The sequence below is a fragment of the Clarias gariepinus genome, chromosome 7 (genome assembly GCF_024256425.1).
Source record: "Clarias gariepinus isolate MV-2021 ecotype Netherlands chromosome 7, CGAR_prim_01v2, whole genome shotgun sequence".
Classification (NCBI taxonomy): domain Eukaryota; kingdom Metazoa; phylum Chordata; class Actinopteri; order Siluriformes; family Clariidae; genus Clarias; species Clarias gariepinus.
The window spans coordinates 9,901,600-9,922,131 of NC_071106.1; the positions used below are offsets into that span (position 1 = coordinate 9,901,600).

A 20,532-nucleotide genomic window follows, 5' to 3' on the forward strand; every position below is an offset into this window, starting at 1 on the left:
TAAATACTGTATTATAATATAATGTTATGTAATATAATTAGCATAAAATGTAAAATTTCTACTATGATACTGATAATAAAATTAATATAGTATGATATATGATATGATATGGCACATATTTTACATTTTCTGCATAATGTTGTATATATTTTTGTATTATTTGTCTTGAAGATAATTTGTTCTAACTCGTCATGTAATTGGAAGGGTTGACAGTTATTTGTGCACAATAAATGCATCTTATTAATTCACTCCGCCTGTTATTTGACCTTTACATGGAAATTACCAACCAAAAGTCTTGTGTTGCGTGATAAATAAATAAATAAATTGTCCTCCCCTTGCCACCGTGCCTGAAATATTTTTAAAGAAACACGCTGCAAAGTTTCTTACTACCAGTCCAATTTTACCTTTCTTACAATTATACTAAAGTCAATTTTCCTACTACCCTACTGAATAACATAAACTCTTCCTGCTAAGTGAATTTTCTTCCTTCTGCTATTAAATAATAATTTTGCACAAAACAAAATCACAGAATGGATCATCTGCAATTTATTACAGATAATATACACATAATGAAGAAGTTATGTACATTCAATAATTTAGGTATTTCAGTATTTTTTTTATACTTTTAGGTGATAAATAAATACTCCTCTTTCAAACATCCTCGTAATCAGATCATTTATGCTCTGCTATTAGCATAGATTAATATGGTTGTATGGTTAATAGTTCATATTGCAATCACAATATGTCAAAATAATCAAACAAGTCAAATTATGCAGAACTAATGTTTACATAAAATTATACATTACTTGCTATTATACTAAACCATGTCTCCTGCTGTCATATTTCCTTTTAATCCACTACATATGTAACATTGCTTAACACTGTACTAAAGAACATGTGAAACTTCATACCTTCATACCTTCATACCTTCATAACCAAATGTTGTATTGTTAGACTTTCTATAAATGTAATATATATGTTTAATGCTGTTTTATTTATTTATTTTTTTTTATATGATGAATTTCCTGCTGTTATTCTAAACTATGTGAAATGTCTTCCTTCTAATATACTAATGTGCAGCCTTCATTCTACTAAACATTACCTTCTGTAGTAAAGTGGTAAAAACTGCAACATTGTTCCTATTTTTCTAAATATCATTAAAATTGTATAAGAATCCTAAATATTAAAAACTATTGTACTTTGTCATTCTCTACTACTATACTAATATTATCCTATAACTACTCAAAATAATTCCGGATCCCCTTTTATTGTACTTCATACTTCACATATATTGTATATATATTTTTTTCTTTATGATTTTATCAAATTACTGTACCCTACTGTACCTGACTACTGTACCGTAAATAATCCAACATACCATAAAAATCCAACATCTACTGTGCTAAATAATTTATATTTATAATATAGTTTATAATATTTATAATAGTTATATTTATAACAAGTTATACTATAACATGTTGACTTTCCCTCTGCTGTACTAAATGTCAAATTTCCTACTATCTAAAGCTGTAAATCTCAGATAGATTGTCAATTTGATTTAATTAGATTTTCAAGCAATGTGATTTTCCATTCAACTCGATTTGATAGCTATGATGATTATTGTCTGATTTGACTTAAGTGGCTACATTTCTATATATATATATATATATACTGTAAAAGAAAAAAAATGAAGTGTCTAATACCGTTAGCATTAAATGCTGTGTAAATTGTTGTTGATTGTTTAAATGTCATATCTCATACAAAGTGATGGTCTTGCTCCATGGTAATTGAGAAGCCCCTGACTGCACTCTGAAGTATCAGGGCAAGGCTAAACTTTGAGCTCAACTTGCTCAAACATGCTCGAAATGCAGCCCTACCCTGGATACTTCAGACTGCAGCCAGGGCTACTAGTGCCAATCTTCCACTCCACCCTTCAGTCCAGTAGGTACAGTATTGGTAGCTTCTGAGACTGCTGTCAGAATTTTAGAGAATTTTTAACTTTTTTTACGACAATAAAAGTTTACGGTACCTAAATAGTTCAAAAAGTGTGAATCTATTCTGAAACCTGTTTTTCCGCTGCATCACATATAGTGACATCGTACTAAACATGTCAATTATTATATTATTGCTGTCTTATTATATTATTGCACTAAAAATAACCCTTAAACTGTTTAATACGGTCAGATTTCCCAGGTTTTGTCACCCAGATTCAGCTGGTGAACTGTGAAAGAAATCTGTTTTTTTTCCCAAAATGTATAAGTCAGTACAGTGTGTATGGCTTGTGTGAAAGTGTGAAGGTTGGCAAGCAATCCGGGAACAGCATAAACAGTCCAGTGCTGAGACACTGTAAAAGGATGAATCTCATTGCTCTTTACCCTTCCCTCCAAACCATGCTGTGGCACAAAAGAATCCTTATAATGAGTTTTTCTGTTGTTTTTTTTTCTCATAACCAATCAGCTAGCAGAATGCCAGACAATAGCGGGCTGATATGACTGATCTCTGAAATTCCAAGGGACAAATCCCAGCCTGCACAAAAACTAAGTAAACACTCGCACAAGCTTTATATTCCACTTGCTACAAGCTCCGTGCCTGTTTATGCATTCAAACGATAATGCGCTATGTGATAAATCAAAATGCTTGCCCGCCGGACAGCACGGGTTAAACGCTTTTCTCTCCAGCTCCCTAATGCTGTGAGTGGAATCAATAGTGGGTGACAAACTGTAGGAGAAAACACTGCCAAGTAGAAACAAGAAGAAACAAAGAAAATAGACATCTGGGGGGGGGGGGGGTATGGGGTGAAAAGAGTGTGCAGTTAGCATCAAGATTCATGTGCGACAAGTGCAATGTGATGATGATGATGAGATAAGTACGCTTGAGATGTGAATCAGTGAAACAATGAAGGGCAATAAGGCAAATGTCGAACTTTTTGGTTTTCTTAAGATGTAAATGATGCCAATGTGGTTTTTATTGATGCCTAAATTTAGCAAACTATCTACTACACATCCTTAATTAAACTGTTGCACTTTAATTAAATATCTATAGTAGATAGTTACACATGTACTGTATCATCACCCACATGGATGGGAATCACCAGGGATCACTTGATACGATATTATCACGATACTTAGGTCCTGATTCAATTTATATTGCGATTCTGTACTGTAAGTATCATGATTTTATAAATATCCAGATTTTTTTTATTCATTACAATTCTACACATACTTATGTGTGACATAATGTGTTCAACAGTTTATGGAAGTAACCTGTATGATTGAAGAGAAACTGCAACACCGCAAAAGCAAACATATACTGTATAAATTAAGAAGTACGTTTAAAAATATTAATTTCAACCTCAGTGTGGCGATACATGAATTGCATCACGGGAGCATTTTCTCCATCATCTCTTTCCACCGTGCTGTCTGCCGTATCCCCAGCACTGGCTCAATCTAGTGGAAATTTCAAGATTGATTTCTCCTCATCTCTTCTGTGCTGCTGTTTTTATGCCGTCGACGGGTTTTATCAGTCTTCTCTAGTGTTGTTTGATCTTCCGAAACAGGCGGAAAATGAGCACTCATTAGCCAGATGAAACTCCAAAGGACAGACGCGACACTCAATACACTCGCTCGAACAAAGAGAAATGGGTCAATATGGATCGTGCTACATGATTTCGAAAAGCTACTACTTTAATGCAATGCCGTGATACAGTAAGCAGACGCTGAAAGGGATCTGACCCTCTCCGACTGAAATGACACACACACTGTTTTGTAATCTTCTCCTTCTTTTTCTTCTTCTTTATCAATATCCTGCCACTGTGCCCTACGGGGGGGTCTGGAAGAGGAAACACTCCTGTCCAAGGCCTGTTCCTGTCATGGTAAACAACAGAGCTGAATTCTGGGTATTGATCCAGATCACATGAACCGAGACATGATATATATCATCCTCTGGGCCATTGAGAGATGGGGAGACCAGCTGGGAGGAGAAAAAGACAGAGAGTAATTACTCTGAGCTTTTCTGTCTGGTGCATGGATTCGATTGGTTTTTCAACTTGCACAAAAACACGCATAATGAAAAGGTTCGGTTTGTGTACAATTGAGTACAATTTTATTAATTAAATTAAAGCATACAGTATAGTTTACACTCCGTTAATGTTGTTAAATATATGTGAAACAATACACTTCCCGTTATGATTGAGGACGTAAAAACGGAAAAGCGGCAGTGCAAGAAACCAGAGTCTTTTATATCGTTATATTAATTATAAGGAATTGAGAATGTTATAAGGAATGGTCTACATTCATTAAACATTTTCAAATGTTAAAATTGTATGAAAATTGGGGCAAATGTAATATCAAATTTATAAAATCATGATGCTTATAGAATCGCAACGATTGCTTTTATGGACTGCTAATAGAAAGATGTCCATATGGGATTGGCACCCTGTCCAGGCTGTACTCCGCCTCGTGCCCAAAGTCACCTGGGAGAGGCTTCAGGATCCCGCGACCCTTTACAGGAAAAGCAGTACAAGAGGATGAATAAATGAATAATATATATGATCCATATGGCACTCAAACTCACACTTACACAGTGTATATGATTTCTGAATATTTCTGTCACTTCCCTGCCGTCTTCCGTCCTCACCTGTGTGCAGTTAACGAGGCCCTGCTCACTGAGAATGGCAAGTTTGTCCATTCATTAGCTCGCAGACAAGAGCAGGAAGATAAGCCGCAGCATTTCGAGACAGGCAGCTCTGCTCTCTAATCCCTTCTGAGCAACTCTAAGCCTGTCGTTATCGGGAAGCGCGCTCCTTTTAATTGCGCCTGCCTTAAACGCATTAGCCTGCCACCCTCGTGTGCTTCCTGTCCCCAGGACGACACCGCTGAGAGTCGGGCGCTGGCATACGAAGTGCCATAATTGATGTCGATCTAACTTAATTGGGCCCGCGGACTTGTTTTATAGTCTTGTCTTCGAACTTTGCTCGCAGTGTAAACAATCAACGTCGAAAAACTTGAATTATTCCATCCTGGAGGGGATCGGAGTCATACAGGCGTTCCTTTCTTATTCTTTCTCGCTCTCGTTAGTCTCACAATTGGGTTGTTTGTCAGCGTTCAAGTAGGTGAGAAAGATGTGAAAAACGCATCGCTGTACAGGGAGGCCTTTTTTCTGGGGTGCGAATGAGAGCTGTAGGTAAAGCTGCTCTCCGAAGCGTGCCGAGGTCTCGCTGTGGCATGAATAAATAATAGTCAGGTTGTAGTAAATACTCCGAGCTGAATCTCTGTAGCAGCATCCAATCCACTTTACTGGGTCAGACTTTTGAGGAGTGGAAAATATAGACGTCCATGGATGGCAATTGAAATGTTAAACTGTTTCAGATTGAACCTGACTGAGCTGTGATGCTTAGTAAAAAAGGGGAATGATGTTCTTCCTTTAAAGGAACCATCACAGCATCTTCAGGACCAACTAGATATACTGATGATGAAAGCGCTGACCTGGACAGGGTCACTATAGATCAGGGTCTCCATTTCACTGGTCACCACATTTGAATCATCATCCATAATTTTACAAATCGAATCTTCGTCTGGGTACCATGATAATATTGTATCGAGTGGTTCGCCTATCGCAGTGCAATAGATTCAAAAGACTCATAAGAAGAACCGCTCAGTTCTGTTTCCTGTGTACTGCACTGCATAGCGTCTATTAGATTCACATGACAAAAGAACAAAGATTCAGACCAAAAGATATAAGAGGTGAGCTGCTCATTCTGTTTATTAAAATATGTCTTTCGCTTCATTGCAAAATTTTTATTACTGGAACTCTAGCCAAATTTGTGTATGTAAGTGTGTTGGGGGATAAATCAATCTGCCAATGACATTAAGCCACTCACTGCATGCTGACTATAACACACTCACACACATACCACTGTACATCAGTGCTCTAATGAAAAGGAAGTCCTGCCTGTTGTGCTTCATTACATTATCCAGAGCAGTGGAGTTAAATGAGGATCAGTGAGCATGCTCCTGCTTGGAGCCAATGAGTGTGAAAGTAGATGTGCACTCTAGTCTGCTCCCTCTAGATTCAAATTAAATATCTTTTCTTAGCAAGTTTAAAAAGACAGTGTTAGTAATAATAATTTTTTTGTTGGATTATTTACTTTCCACAGTCCAAAGGGGAGCGTACCTCCTGAGCATGCTGATTGGTGTTTCCAAATTGCCCGTAGTGTATGATTGGGTGTCCATCTGGTGTTTTTAATTCCTTGGAATATGCGCCAAGACCCAGCTGACCCTATACAGGATGAAGGTTAAAGAGGATGGATAGCACGGTTTACTTCATTTTTTTTTTCTTGGTCTAAAATTCCATGCTTTGCCAGATTTTCATTGCTGTTTTACACCTGTATCTGCCCTTATGCTGGTTTATAAGTGCTTTAAGCTGTAAGTTTATCAATTTGGCAAATATTTTAATAATATAACCAGTTTTACCAGCATAATTCTGCATTCTGAGACCACCAAGGAACTTCCCGTCTCTCTGCTCGGCCTCTGTGCTCTCATGGCTTTATGGCCTTGTTAGTGCCTTCACTTTGATCACAAATGTCAGGGAAGCACTGGTAACCTACTATGAAAGTGGGTAGCCTTTTACTGCCCCGTTTTATCCCCCTAGCCAGGCAGTAAGGCTTGCTTTACTACACCTGAGGCTGGGTTCATGTTATACTTGTAATGAAAGTCACAAATACTGAACACATAAACGGCAAATGGCAGATAAAGGAAAAAAAGCAATGGTCGTCGGCGGTGGCAAAGTGCTAGGGAGCTTCAGAGTACAGTTAAATATTTGAAATAATTCATTCTTTAATTATTTTGAAAGCTTCGCTTTGCAGACATAGCACATTTCTTGTCTGCACCCACAGGAGCAAAGCCAGCAAACCGTGCCAATTGTGGACTCGAGCAATCTCTCCTCTCCTCTCTTTTTAAACGACCGTCAGAGTGAAATTATGTGTCGCGATCCAATTTCGTATGCAAACTGCTTTCATGCTTCTGAAAGATGGCATTCCATTAACCGTTGCATGCTAATCATTTCTTATTAGAATGAATTCCGAGCAATTCTGGTTTTAAATCAGTCTGTACAGTACTATTAATCTGTGAATATGCAAAACACAAAAACCTACTTTTGAGTAATTTACCACATTAGTCTAATCAGCAGGCTTTTGCAGTCAGGTTTCAAGGTAGGGCTACGCTGTTACACAAAGGGATGTGCTTATCACTAAGGAAAATAAGTCTGCCGCTGTACTACACCGAGATTGTCTTGTAGGACTTGAGGCGAGGGCATTTGTCTTTCATTCATGCATGACCAAAACAAAAAGAACTCAAACCTGTCTGTTTTTTTTTTTTTTTTGCACTGTCGCATCAGGATTTTACAAATTTTCACTCTTATATGCTGTTACCCTGGTTAAAAACAAGAGGCCCAGCATATATGCACACAGAATGTAACACCATGGATGATGCATTCCCAGTCTCAATCTTAACGACTCGTTAAAAAAAAAAAAAAAACGCGAGCCACCATCTGTTTCCAGAGATCAGAGGAGGGGAAAAATGAGAGGAGGGAGAGAAGGAGGGGGAAAGCGTGAAGCGGTTTGCGTTGCAGCAACGCACAGTACTCTTCCCTGATGAGTAAAGCACCTGACTGAATGCCGTAATCTTTTATGCAAACATAAACTCCGTTCAGCGAGCGTGCGTGGCGGCTGGCGGGTTTAAAGGTCGAAGCACTCTGTTAGGCTGACGTGCTGCAGATCGGTGTAATCAGCCATGTTAGTGGATTTAATCGAAGGCAGGCTGGCAATCGATCAACCATGCTGCAATACTGGTGTCCACTTTTGTTTTCAACCTGATGTTAAAAAAAAAAAAGTCATTACATTCATTGCGTCATTACAGTTTGATGTTGGAGCTGTCGTAAAGACAAGATGTGTGTATGCTAAGCTACTGTATGGTTAGCAAAGATGTTATAATCAGTATCCCAGATTGATTATCCATTGGGGTCAGCCATACGTTCCAAAGTTCCTACAGTACTTTCCTCAGATGTATATGGAGTATAATGGAACCATGACACTGTACTGTATGTTTTCAGACCCCATGTTTTCCAGTTCTAGGGTCCAATGTTCCCAGGGTCTTACAGTATGACTATGGTCCATATACTGTAGCACATAATAGAAACCTGAAAAAGAAGTTCCCCAGCTTTCTATTTGTTTAAAGAAATTCTTTCTAGTGTTTAAAAACTTTTTAATGCCTTATTCTATTAAAAAAAAAAAAAAAAAAAGGTCCACAAAAAAAACCTTAAAATGATGTTCCATTAAAATCCTGGATATTTTTTTTTTTATCTTGAAACAGGTCCCATTTGTTTCAAACATAATAAAATGGTTAACGTGTGTTAACAGAAATGTGAACAACGCAACATGGGCACAGTCTCCAAAGATTCTTGACCAGAACAGAAATAAACAATTTTTAAACCATTTTTGAATCTGACTGTTATTGATTGTTTTGTTAAACAGCCATGAATAATTCAAATCAAAGGTTTAGATTAATGCACTGTTTTGTAATACAATAGTATTTCTTTAGTAATAGCTAATTCACACGGATTTGTACTGTATAGTTCACCATTATGTTAACCGAATAATAAAAAAAAACAGTACACAATGTACAGTATAAGAGGATTATATGGACATTACGTTTTATCTACCGTACTGTGCTGTAAGTCTTGAGCCACCCTTTGTTTCTTTGTATTTCGCTTCCAAAGAGGTACAGATCTGTATACAGATGTCACATAAAATAAGATCAGTGCCCAGCAGGGCATATTAGCAAGCTAACTGGTCTGGGCTTAGCATATGGCCTTGGCATGCAACCCAAACATCAGTTTTTAAGGAGGAAAGGCAGGAGATTTGATCTGCTGGAAGGGCGAATGATTAAAAGCCAGACAGGGGTTTATTTCTCCCTCTTAGATTGGGATCATTGTAGCTGTAGCTGGAAGCAATGCAAACAGCACGAAGTAAAAACACACCCAATGGAGTGGCCTGCTAGCGGAGGTAATAGCCTGTTTCAAATGGAAAGGTACAGCAGGTGTCTAAGTGGCCTGATTCGGAACATTTCCCACCAGTTCATGCAGAATCCAACTCATTTAATTTGGATTTGTGTAGAGCTTTTAATAGACAAAACAGCTTTACAGAAATCCATCCCAACAAGAATAAGGAACCATGAGAGGAAATGAACTAAATAAGGAGCACCTCGAATGAGCACAAGACGGTCTATCCAGGTGATATTGTCCCCTGAAGCAGGGATAAATCTTGGACTGTTTGTGAAGGTGTTAACCTTTAGGGAATCCATGTCCTAGGCTTCAGAAATGGTATTCAGCCTGCCTATTGGTAATCAATTCAGTGTATTTAAGCTAATTAGATGATGCTCAGAAACATCCTGGACAAAACAAACCCTCAGTGCTGCTCTGATTATTCCCAGACATCCTGATGGAAAAAGAAGCCAAGCATGTTCTGTAAGGGTGCTCCGATCGATCGATCAGCCGATAATCACTTAATTTTTACAGATCGGTTGTCTCTCAACTGGCAGATCATATAAACTGATATCATTTTGATGATGGCAAATACATCAAAGGGGTCTGCCAAAAGCATTACCACAACAAACCTTATTCGACGGTTAAGAACAACGCGGCGTGAATAACGTAAGTATGAAGAGTTAGCTGCAAAGCACTCAAACAGCTCAAGTCTTACTCTGCATAGATGTAAAACACTAAAACCATTATCACAAAAATAATAATGAAGAGAGAAATAAGGAGCGGATCGCAGCGCGTGTCGAGTGAGCGAATATTCAGCGCGGCTACACAGATTGTGGATGATGAGAGGAATAGACTGTCTGTTAAAATGCAGGAATTCTGATATTTATTTTAAAAAAAAAGGACTGCCCTCGCTGCTTACTAATGAATAGCCATTACTGGCTCGCCGAATACAAAGTGACTGATGTATGTGTTTATTTGTTATTCATTGACGCTGCCTTGTTCCATGTGCTGCATGTTCTAATGAGTGAGTATAGTAGGACCGTCGCATTTTAGACTAGCATTTCGGCGTGTGTGTGTGTGAGAGAGAGCTCCTTGATGCTAGTTAGGGAATGGAAAGTTTTTGCTCTTTAGTCGAGCACAGGCTATTTTATTGCTTCCTTTATAATCTACTGTACGTGAAATAACAGGAGAATGAAATATATGCCTTATAGTAAATGAACGTTTTCTAATTTCTCAGATCTGTATTATATTTGTGCACTGCTGCTTAAATTTTTTTAACTAATATATAAATAGGAAATAAATAAACAATACTACACAATAAAACAAAACACAGCTGTGATCGGGGTCCGTTATCGGTATCAGTCGATTCCGATTGTTTTGATCAGTGATTGGCCCCAAAAAACCCTGACTGGATCACACCTAACGTTCTGTGTTGTTGTTGTTGTTGTCCCTAGCTTTGAGTCCCTTATCTAAGGAAATTGATGAGCAACCACAACTGGAACATGTGTTTCAGATTATGGGAGTTCCTCGCATGGGAGAAACATGAGAAAGCATCGTGGAGAGCGAACAACAGAAATGGCCTCAGTGTGAATCCAAACTGCTTCATTCGGTATCTCGGCGAAACCCTGCTGAATAGAGAGGTTACTGAGTGAGTGAGTGATGTGCTCCGAGTCACCCTCGGTAAGGACGCCTGCTGCAAGAGGGTGCGATTACTGGGTTAATCCATCATCTAGTGACAGATTGCGCTGAGAGGAGGCGCATGGTGAGGCAGAAACTTCTCATCAGACATTGCAGCATTCTCCAAGCCCTCGTGCAGTCTCTCTAAGTCAGGCGTGAAAAATGAAATCTCAGGTTATTCCTAGAGGATTCTCTGATGTATTCAAGTCAAATCTCTCAACCTACTAAAGCAGCCTCGTGGCCAGTCTTTGGTCCAGTGTGCTGCCTTCTTCACAGAACTGCATGTGGTGGAATAAACCACAATAAAGAATCTGTTACAGAGCCTGCACTGGTTAGAAAAAAAATCTAAATAACTGAACTATGACCATTTTATACCTTCATACCTTCATGCAGTCTGGTAAAGTATTTTTCGAGCGCTGCGTCCACATATGGTCCGCGACCCACGAGTTGATGAGCCCCGTTCTATTCAATCCCTGGCGTATTTCTTTCATTGCATTTGATACCTAAACCACCCACGGTGTCTTATTTCCTTATCATTTCTCTCTGGTCTATTTATTCTCTTTTATTTCCATTCTGTGCAAGTAGATCTCTGAAACCTTCACAGAGAATCCTTTCTGATTCTCAAACAGGGAGTGTAGATCAAAGCTTCCTGGGCTGTAAATAGACAAGAGCTCCAGCCTCCTCCCCATCTCCCTGTCTGCCAGCTCTTAAGCAGACACTGGCTTGCTAACAAGTTAGCGCGCTCCCTGGGGCACACAACACCGGGGAGGTATCTTTCCTTGCAAGATAATGTGATACGCACCTTGATGAGTAAGCAACAATCAAATCTATGAAAAATACTTGTACTTAGGGAGCCAGTGATTCAATAAGATGCAATTTGAGTGAGACTATAATATGATAGGCCCCTTTATATTTAAATAACTATGGTAATACTTTTAAAAGCCTATTCATTACGAGGGATGTTATTAAGTACTTTGAAAATAGGATTTGAAATACCGTACATCCGGTTTATATACCTCCTTTTCTGTGACTGACACACAATGTCCAGACCACCTTCAAAGAGGCTGAGGCACAAATGACAAAGCTTCTTCAGTGGGACTATCTAGACCACTACTAAGACCACGCCACCTTCAGTGGGACTGAGACGCAAAGACCATGCCTACTTAAGTGGGACTGGGACACACAGACCACAGCAACTTAAATGGGACTGGGACACAATGACCAAGCCACCTTAAGTGGGACTGAGACACAAAAACCATGCCTACTTAAGTGGGACTAAGACATAAAGACCGCACCACCTTCAGTGGGACTGAGACGCAAAGACCATGCCTGCTTAAGTGAGACTGGGACACACAGACCACGGCTACTTAAATGGGACTGGGACACAAAAACCACGCCTACTTAAGTGGGACAAAGACATAAAGACCGCACCACTTTCAGAGGGACTAAGACACAAAGACCACACCACCTTCAGTGGGACTGAGAACCAAAGACCACACCTACTTAAGTGAGACTGGGACACACAGACCACGGCTACTTAAATGGGACTGGGACACAAAAACCACGTCTACTTAAGTGGGACTAAGACACAAAGACCACGCCTACTTAAGTGGGACTGGGACACAAAGACCACGCCTACTTCAGTGGGACTGGGACACAAAGACCACGCCTACTTAAGTGGGACTGGGACACAAAGACCACGCCTACTTCAGTGGGACTGGGACACAAAGACCACACCTACTTAAGTGGGACTGGGACTAAAAGGCTACATCTACTTAAGTGGGACTGGGACACAAAGGCCACGCCTACTTAAGTGGGACTGGGACACAAAGGCCACGGCTACTTAAGTAAGCCTAAAAGATAAAGACCATGCCACCTTCAGTGAGATACAAAGGACACACCTATTTCAGTGAGACTAAGACATAAAGACCATGCATGCAACCTTAAGTATGACTGAGACTGAAAGTCCATGCCTCCTTCCCCCACTGGAACTTGGGCAAAAATGCCACACCTCCTCTGTATGCCACAGTAAGTCTGAAATAGGAATGCCAAACCACTGTTACTGGGAATGAAAGAAAGGCCATCCCTCTCTCACTGGAGCTGAGACATAAATGTTACAACTCCTTCACTGGGAATGAAAGAAAGGCCACACCTCCAGAACTGAGAATGAAGCACAAATGCCACACCTCCGTCACTGAGACTTAATACTATCCCCCTTCACTAGTGTCAGATTCTGTGAATCTCCTCTATGATCAAACACGATAACACCCAGGCTCTCAAAAATACACACATCCTGTACTTAAAAAACACATTCCTATAGATACTGGAGATCCTCTTCCATCCAAAAGGCTTACCTAGTCAACTGGAATAGCAGTCGCTAGCATGGCCTCGTAAACAGCCTGCTTACCTGGCTTCCTACCAGCATTCATTTTTTTTATTAACAACATTTTGGTGTGAAATATTACCATGAGGCTTTTAACATGGCAGTTTCCTCTATTAATGTTCTCTTGTAAACTTGTTTGACTTATTTGTGACGATCATTGGCTGGACTATCTGATGATAAATCCTGACTGTGATTAGCCTGTCTTTGATGCACGCCACATTTGGTCATTGTTTGCCTTTGTATAAATCTCAGCACTTCTATGAAGACCCTCATCAAAGTGTTTATACACTCTGAAAGCTTTGGGCAGCATGTTAGAGATTTCCAGGAATCAGACTCCGTTAAGGAGAAGAGGAAGAAGAGGAAGAAAAAAAAAAAAACTCAGCAATTGTTTTTGCCCCATTGACTTTCATGGATATTTACCATGGCAAATAACGCAGAATTCCACTTTGCTTTTGCATGCAGGTGGGCATAACGCGGGCAATTACCTAACCCTGCGGGGCCTGGTAATCACCGATGCTGCTTTATAAAACTGGATACGTGTGCTGCAGAAAGGGGTGGAGTGTTCCACGGATGAACAAAAACTTCTAAAAGAAAGCTACACTGAGTGACACATCTGCTCTCAGTTAGTGCAAACATGAACCATTCACAAGCATCTGCCAGAGGTTAACCATGAAGGAAAATGGGCAGTTCCTGTTCGTCAGCTACAGAGTAATCTGGGAGTAATTTGGCCAGCTGGGTCTAAAAACGTCTCGGATTTATAGCTTTGAAAACGAATCAAAAGCTGCCTCTAGTGTACCTTGGATCCCTTTGGCATTTCTCAGTCATTCACAGCACACTACAGTATATTCATCTTCCACTGTACACAACAAAGGATCCAGGTCCTTCGTGATAACAATAAGGACTATTTAAAGTCACAGGAAAATTGCACTTAAACTTGATTTAATGCTTAGAAGGTAATTCTGCATAATTAATGATGGAGTAAGTAGTAGCCTATGAACGCCTTTAAAGCTCAAAGCTGTTCCCTCTGATATTGGCAATACACTCAAACTCTTAGGGGAGTTATTTTGTCATCGCCTTCTTTTAATTCACTGTTGATAGCTTTCCCTAACACAGATAAACAGTTTAGCACAAACATCTGTATTACTGAAACCCCTTCCAGGGAATGTTTACAGACTCTCCGTCAGTCTGAAACCACAAGAACAACACGTTGTCAACAAAATACTGAATTATTCCCATATACAGATTTTGCATTACACATTTCAGTGTGCCATTTAAGGTACCGAATGATAAGTCTGTAATTGCTGTTTTTTAATATGACCTGTGAACATTAGATATACAGTAACCGATTCTGTGCCGATCATGTACAAGCTCCTAAGTGGCCATATGTAGACGGGAGTCTAGCAATCATATGGGCCACGCTTTTACGCAAAGTACACAATTGCATATATCACTCAGCAGGTGGCGGCGGTGGTTATCACTCCAAAAGATTATGTAAAGTTATGTAACGCAACACCACTCACACACAAATGTAGTGATGTAGAAAGTACAGATATTTAAGTAAAATAAGTAAAAAGTATCCAGTGGTAAAACTACTCTAGTAAAGTATACACAGTACCAGTCAAAAGTCTGGAAGACCTTCATGATTTATTTTCTACATTCTACTAGAACAATACTAGACATTTCAAAACTATGAAATAACGCGCACTAAGTTAGATAATTCAGCAAAAACAACAACAACAGTCAGTTGTTATTTTAAGACCTGAAGGTCAGCTGTTCTGGAACAGTTCCTGCAAGAACGGTATTGTGTCAAATGCATTTGCAAAACCCAAATGATGAAACTGGCTCCCATGAAGACCATCTGAGAGAAGCAAGACCAAAACTGACCCCTGCTGCAGAGAAGTTAATTTAGAGTTACCAGCCTCAGAAGTCACCACTTCACAAACACCACCTCGGGTTAAAGCCGTTACGAAGGCTTTACAGAGCAGAAGTAGCAGATACATCTCAAAGAAGCTCAAAGGAGAGTACTGCTTATTTTGGATGCCTTCAGTATTAAAAAACCAGCATACAGCATACAAATCATGAAATTAGAAGGTGTCTCCGGACTTTTAAATGGAGCCATATATAAATGGTGTATAAGTAAATGTACACCTCTGTCTGTATTTTATTTTTACAATCTGAATTTTATCCATTTACATTTTTCAGAAAGAACGACACCTGTAATTAGCGCATTTCTAGTTTAAAGTCCTTGATGATAAAGGACGACAGGCGGCATGACACTACAGCAAGAAAAAGTGCAGCACCTAGCTAATTAGAGCTTCAGACAACCTGCCCATCACAAAGATGCCAACAATGCCATCCACTGACAAAGAGGCTGTCTGTCAATGAGACTGACTGGTACAAAGTGTTCTTCCTGTTACAGTGCTGAGATGGTAGAAAAACGGTGAGACTTCCTAACCTTGCTGATGTTCGGTCTACAGTTCATCAGGATGTATCCGGTTTCAAGTCTACTGTACATGCTATACGTTTCAATGGGAAGTTCTTCCACAGTTGTTCGTTGTGCAGGATCATGTCTGCCTGGTACAAATTGGGTTAGAAGTGTAACGTTTTCATTATTTGGAAATAAGCACAATATCTGAACCAGTGTATGGACAGAGATTAGATTTTAGCCTCTCATCAATGATAATGATAAAGACTTTATAACACTAACAAGCAGCTGTTTTTGGAGAGATGATCTTGCCTTGTAGGACAGCAGCAAAAATGCAACACAGCTAAATATTATCTATGTTGTGTTCAGCTCGGCATAGATGATATTCACCGTAGATAAATTCAATTCAGTGCAAACAACGTCCGGGAGAGAGTGGCCATGCAGAATGCAGTTGTGAACTTGAAAACCTTGAAAAACATTAAATCCTAGACCTACAATGCCTTCGCTTGCTCGATCCCAACACGGACCTCATGGAAAACCTCAGGAATGTCCGAGTCGCTTCTCAGCCAGATGTGGAAGCCAACTCAAGAGAACGTGTATACAAAAAAACTGGAGCCTATACACTTTCCGCATGATGATGTTACGTGAAGGTGCTTAGGTACATTTCAACAGGTTATGTCCTGAACCTCCTGGGTATTCCACAGGACAGCATGTTAATAATGTTTGAAAAATAAAATGGATGGACAGACAGACCGACAGACAGACAGGCTGATGCAAGACTTTGTCTTTGGAAAGTATCCAGAACAACAAAGACAATATTAGACGTCCTATCTCGAATGTCTAGTTTCAGCATGAATGACAGTTCGCCCTTTATATATCTGTGAGTACGTCTCTGCACATCCCAGTGATTCAGGGACAAGAGCATCAGGATGTCACTTCATAACCTCTGGGTGCGCAATGTCCTGTCATCTCTGGGTTTCTGAGATCTGCTTTCTGCCGCAGGATAACGGCTAAATATAGCACCGAACCCGAATCTGCATTTCTTCAACCGGTTCATAGCTGTGCGCTGATACAGGATCCAGCCGTCATCCTCGATCAAACAACAACTCTGTACTGCTTCAACCCTGGGCTCAGTAGATTAAAAAAAAAAACATTCCATCCACGTCTCCTCATTTTCCACATTTTGAGTGAAATGGTTCATAATTCCTGAGTAATACTAAATTAAAGTCATTTTAACGATTAAAATCAAACAATGCAGAAATTACTTTTACTACGCACCGTGAATTCAAGTAATTACATCAGGAAGCATTTAGGACAACTTTATTACGTTCCCTTCTGTTTTTTCTTGGTCTATTTAGCATAACAAATTACCTTTAGAATAGATTGTTGTTTTTGACAAGGTGATGAGCTCGAGCGAGGTCGTAATGAAGCTCCTTGAGTCTACTGAATGCACATTTTACAGAGGTTCATCCTTCAGCTTCCTTCACTTCAGCGCTCACAGTATAAATTCAGAATGTTCCGAATATTAATTACAGGAAACGACAATTTTACAACACAGTGCCATAAGAAGGACGCAGTGTTCAGGAAAGAACACGAGTCGTGCGTCTTGAAATGAAGGATTAAAAGAATTTGCAGAAGAAGAAGAAGAAAAGAAAAAAAGGACTAAATTGTAAAATTCCTAGACCTAATCTGTCCAGTCTCCTTTAAATAAATGTGTGTTCTGTGCCTGGAAATGTAAAAGAGCTTAAGGGAAATAGAATAAAGGTTAAATGTGTATATTAAAGGAACAAAGGGTGTATTATTCGAGGCAACAGTCTAGATACATCAATAAATAAATTCATGTGAAAGTTAAAACAATATACTGCAAAAAGTCCCCTATGATGGTTGAACTAATAATTTTTTTAATCGTTCGATTGTGTAAAAGCGAAACACATTCAGTAGTATCCATTCAGGCAACGATACAGTAGTTAATGATGGGTTGAGTCGTTTTCACACTACATGTTGCATGTTTTTTTTCACACACCTGGGAAACGCTGTGTACTGGAAACATGATGCCAGAGGTATGCGTAAGTTGCGCAATCAGCCAGTATAGTTTGTGGTCACTGATTTATACAATTTTTCTTGAAAAAAGGCTGCTCCCAGACGTGGGCATAATTTGATTTTAAGAAAAATTATACAAGTAAACTGGCAACAAAGAAAATCTTAACATGAAGAACATGATCCGCAAAAAAGGAGTTTGCTTACAATGGTGACCACTAGATGGTCCAAAGTGGCGGTATATACTTCCGCTTGGACAGCTGTGTTGTGTTTGTAAAGTTAATATATTCAGAAAGATGACTACGGGAGTAATCCTTTTCAGAAAACACAACGAGTGCAAGAAGCACTGCACTGTGTGGTTAAACCAATTACTAATCGATCATCGGTGGGTTTTACTCAAACCGATAATCAATTATGAAACGGGAACCGACTCTCATATTCTCATACTTTATATTTTGAATTTTGGTCTTTTCCCAGGTGACCAATATGCTGTGCAGTACTCTCTTGTAATGCTAGGTGGCACCTGTGAGCTACAGCTAACACAAAGCTAAACAACTGATAATCTACAGTGATGTACGTTGCATTTTTATACATGACTAGCATTAAATGCATTTCTGTATGACATATGATTATGGGTTTATTAGAGCATCAAAGGGTAGAATCGTAATACTATTGACTTGCATAGTTTAATTTTGCTTGATTGTGGTATGTAAATAATAACATAAAGATACATTTATTGTCATTGTTGTGATGCAACTGAATTTGTTTGAATTTGTAGCTCTTAGAGACCGGCAGCAATAAAGAAAATGTATGAATAAATAAGAAAAATATATAACTACAATAAAATATAAATATAATTATATATACAATGGAATGTATGGCCAGTGAGACTTGGATCTTGGTGCAAACAGTGCAGTGCAAACAGGTCTTGTCAAAAAAAGGAAGTATTGCACAAATAATAATATTAATAATAATAATAATAATACAGTCCTGAAGGTAAAATGTTTGGTGCAGTTTCAGCAACTTGGGGAGGAGAGTAAAGAAGGGAGGGCAAACAGAGCTTGGTACCAAACAGGACCCTCAGGCCCACTGAGAGTGCTACAGAGAGACAGCACTAATGTGTTAAAAAAATATATATATGGTTTGGCGTACTGTATTTATGCACAACATTTCTTTAAAGGCGAATACTTTTAAATATACACTTTCAGAAATAAAGATAGTAAGCTGTACTTTTCCTGCTCACTAGGGTGGGGCTGTGAAAAAGACACGTTTTGAAACTTTAATTCAAAAACTTTTGCTCAAGGTATGGTTTAAGTTAGATTTTATTAATTACTGATTGTGCATTTGTGCAAAATAGAAGAAAACATTTATATTTAAGGTACAAACAACGCACCATTTAAGCAGCAAAAGCACCCAAGGAAAAGAAGTGCTTTACAGCTGACTTCTGAGAGTGTAAGCACATGCAATGAAGCATTGGAGAATGCATGACTAAGAAGCCAGTGTTTCATTTTCCAGGTCGCCTTATGAAACTCATGCATTTCCTGTCATCACACATCCTTACACAATAACACCCTGTGCACACTTGAGTCTCAAGGTGCTCGCTGGACTCAAACATCACTCAGGACAACAAATAAACCAAGCCTGTTTTTTTTTTTTATGATCTTACTGTCACAGCTCTCTGATTGTGTGTGCGCGCGGGCGCGCGCGTGTGTGTGCGGGAGTTGTTCCAGGATGTGTTTGACCTTCGCGCGCCGCAGAGAACGCGCAAGGAATTTTAAGAGCGCGTGTCGTAAATCTGGTGGACACGAGAGAGGTGAGAGCGCACGAGATGCGCAATTTAAAAGGGGACAAAGTTTGCTGCAGTGGTTTCTGAGCAATGCAACAATGTCACGCTGATTAATGCATGCGCCGGGCCTAGAGCGCGCGTTAAATACCCTACAGCATGCGTAAAAGCCCGCGGGGCAACAACCGGAGGTGCGAGACGCACCGTGTCGCACACTTTCCTCCGCAACGCCCTGTGCGTGCTCAGAACCGCGGCACCGCATCTCACTTTAGAACTCGGACCGAGGTCACAAGTGCATGCAAGACTGTCTGTGTGTAAACTAAAGGCACAAAAAGAAGAGTTCATTTCTATATGAACGTGTGAGTGAGGAAGAGTCACTTTAATAACTCACCTTTGTTTTGTTTGTTTGTTTTTCCCCTCAAATTTTTTATACCTACTTGTCAATTTCAAACGCACCAGATGGAAAAAAAAAAAACGACCTGTGCATCACTCCAAAAAGGTGTTTGAGAGTAAAATGCCACTCACGTGCCAAGCATCCCTCTTTGTCCCATGCAGATGACACACTCCTTACAAATGCTCATTTTATTTTCCGAATTTTTTTAAGAGAAGGTTTACTCACCGAGAAACAAGCACCGGGACGTGGCAGACATCGCGGCGCAGCACGGAGGTGACACAAGTCCTTTGGGGTTGAAAACAAAAGCGCTCGAATGCGCTACAGCGCGCCAAAGCTCCCGCACAATTCACCAACACACACAATAATGTAGGTAGGACCCGTGCGTTTTGACAAGGACAGCGTATCTAAGATATTGTGAAAGACGGATCCATCTCCCTCCTTCTTCTCCTCCTCCTCCTTCTTCTCTCTCTCTCTCTCTCTCCTTCTCCTCTTCTTCTCCTTTCCTCCCGCCTTTAAGGACCCAAGCCGCGTCCCCGGGACGCTTCCATGCGTCCTGCTCGAGCCTTTCACGCACCTCGGGTTCCCTCGAAACCCGTTTTGTCCCTTCGTCCGCGTGTACGAGCTTGAATGGATGCTGGAGGACGATGGAGACCTCTAGAGTCCGGAGCCTTCGCGCACGCTTTCGGGACAACTATCACAGACTGCGGACTGGCACCGTCTCACCGGGAAGGGCGCGAAATAGCTTAACGCGCCCTGCGTCACGACACGGTTTTACTCACAGCGTGCGTGCGAGT

General features: G+C 40.0%; 1 protein-coding gene across 1 annotated transcript in view; it reads right to left on the reverse strand.

Annotated features, from left to right (window-relative positions):
* Positions 1 to 20,171, reverse strand: part of clmpb (CXADR like membrane protein b) — a 94,757-nt gene extending 74,586 nt beyond the window's left edge. The window contains exon 1 of the mRNA XM_053501046.1: positions 19,964 to 20,171. Coding sequence (XP_053357021.1) covers positions 19,964 to 19,994 — 31 coding nt within the window. The 5' untranslated portion in view covers positions 19,995 to 20,171. The remainder of the gene's footprint in view (positions 1 to 19,963) is intronic.
* Positions 20,172 to 20,532: the final 361 nt, after the last annotated feature.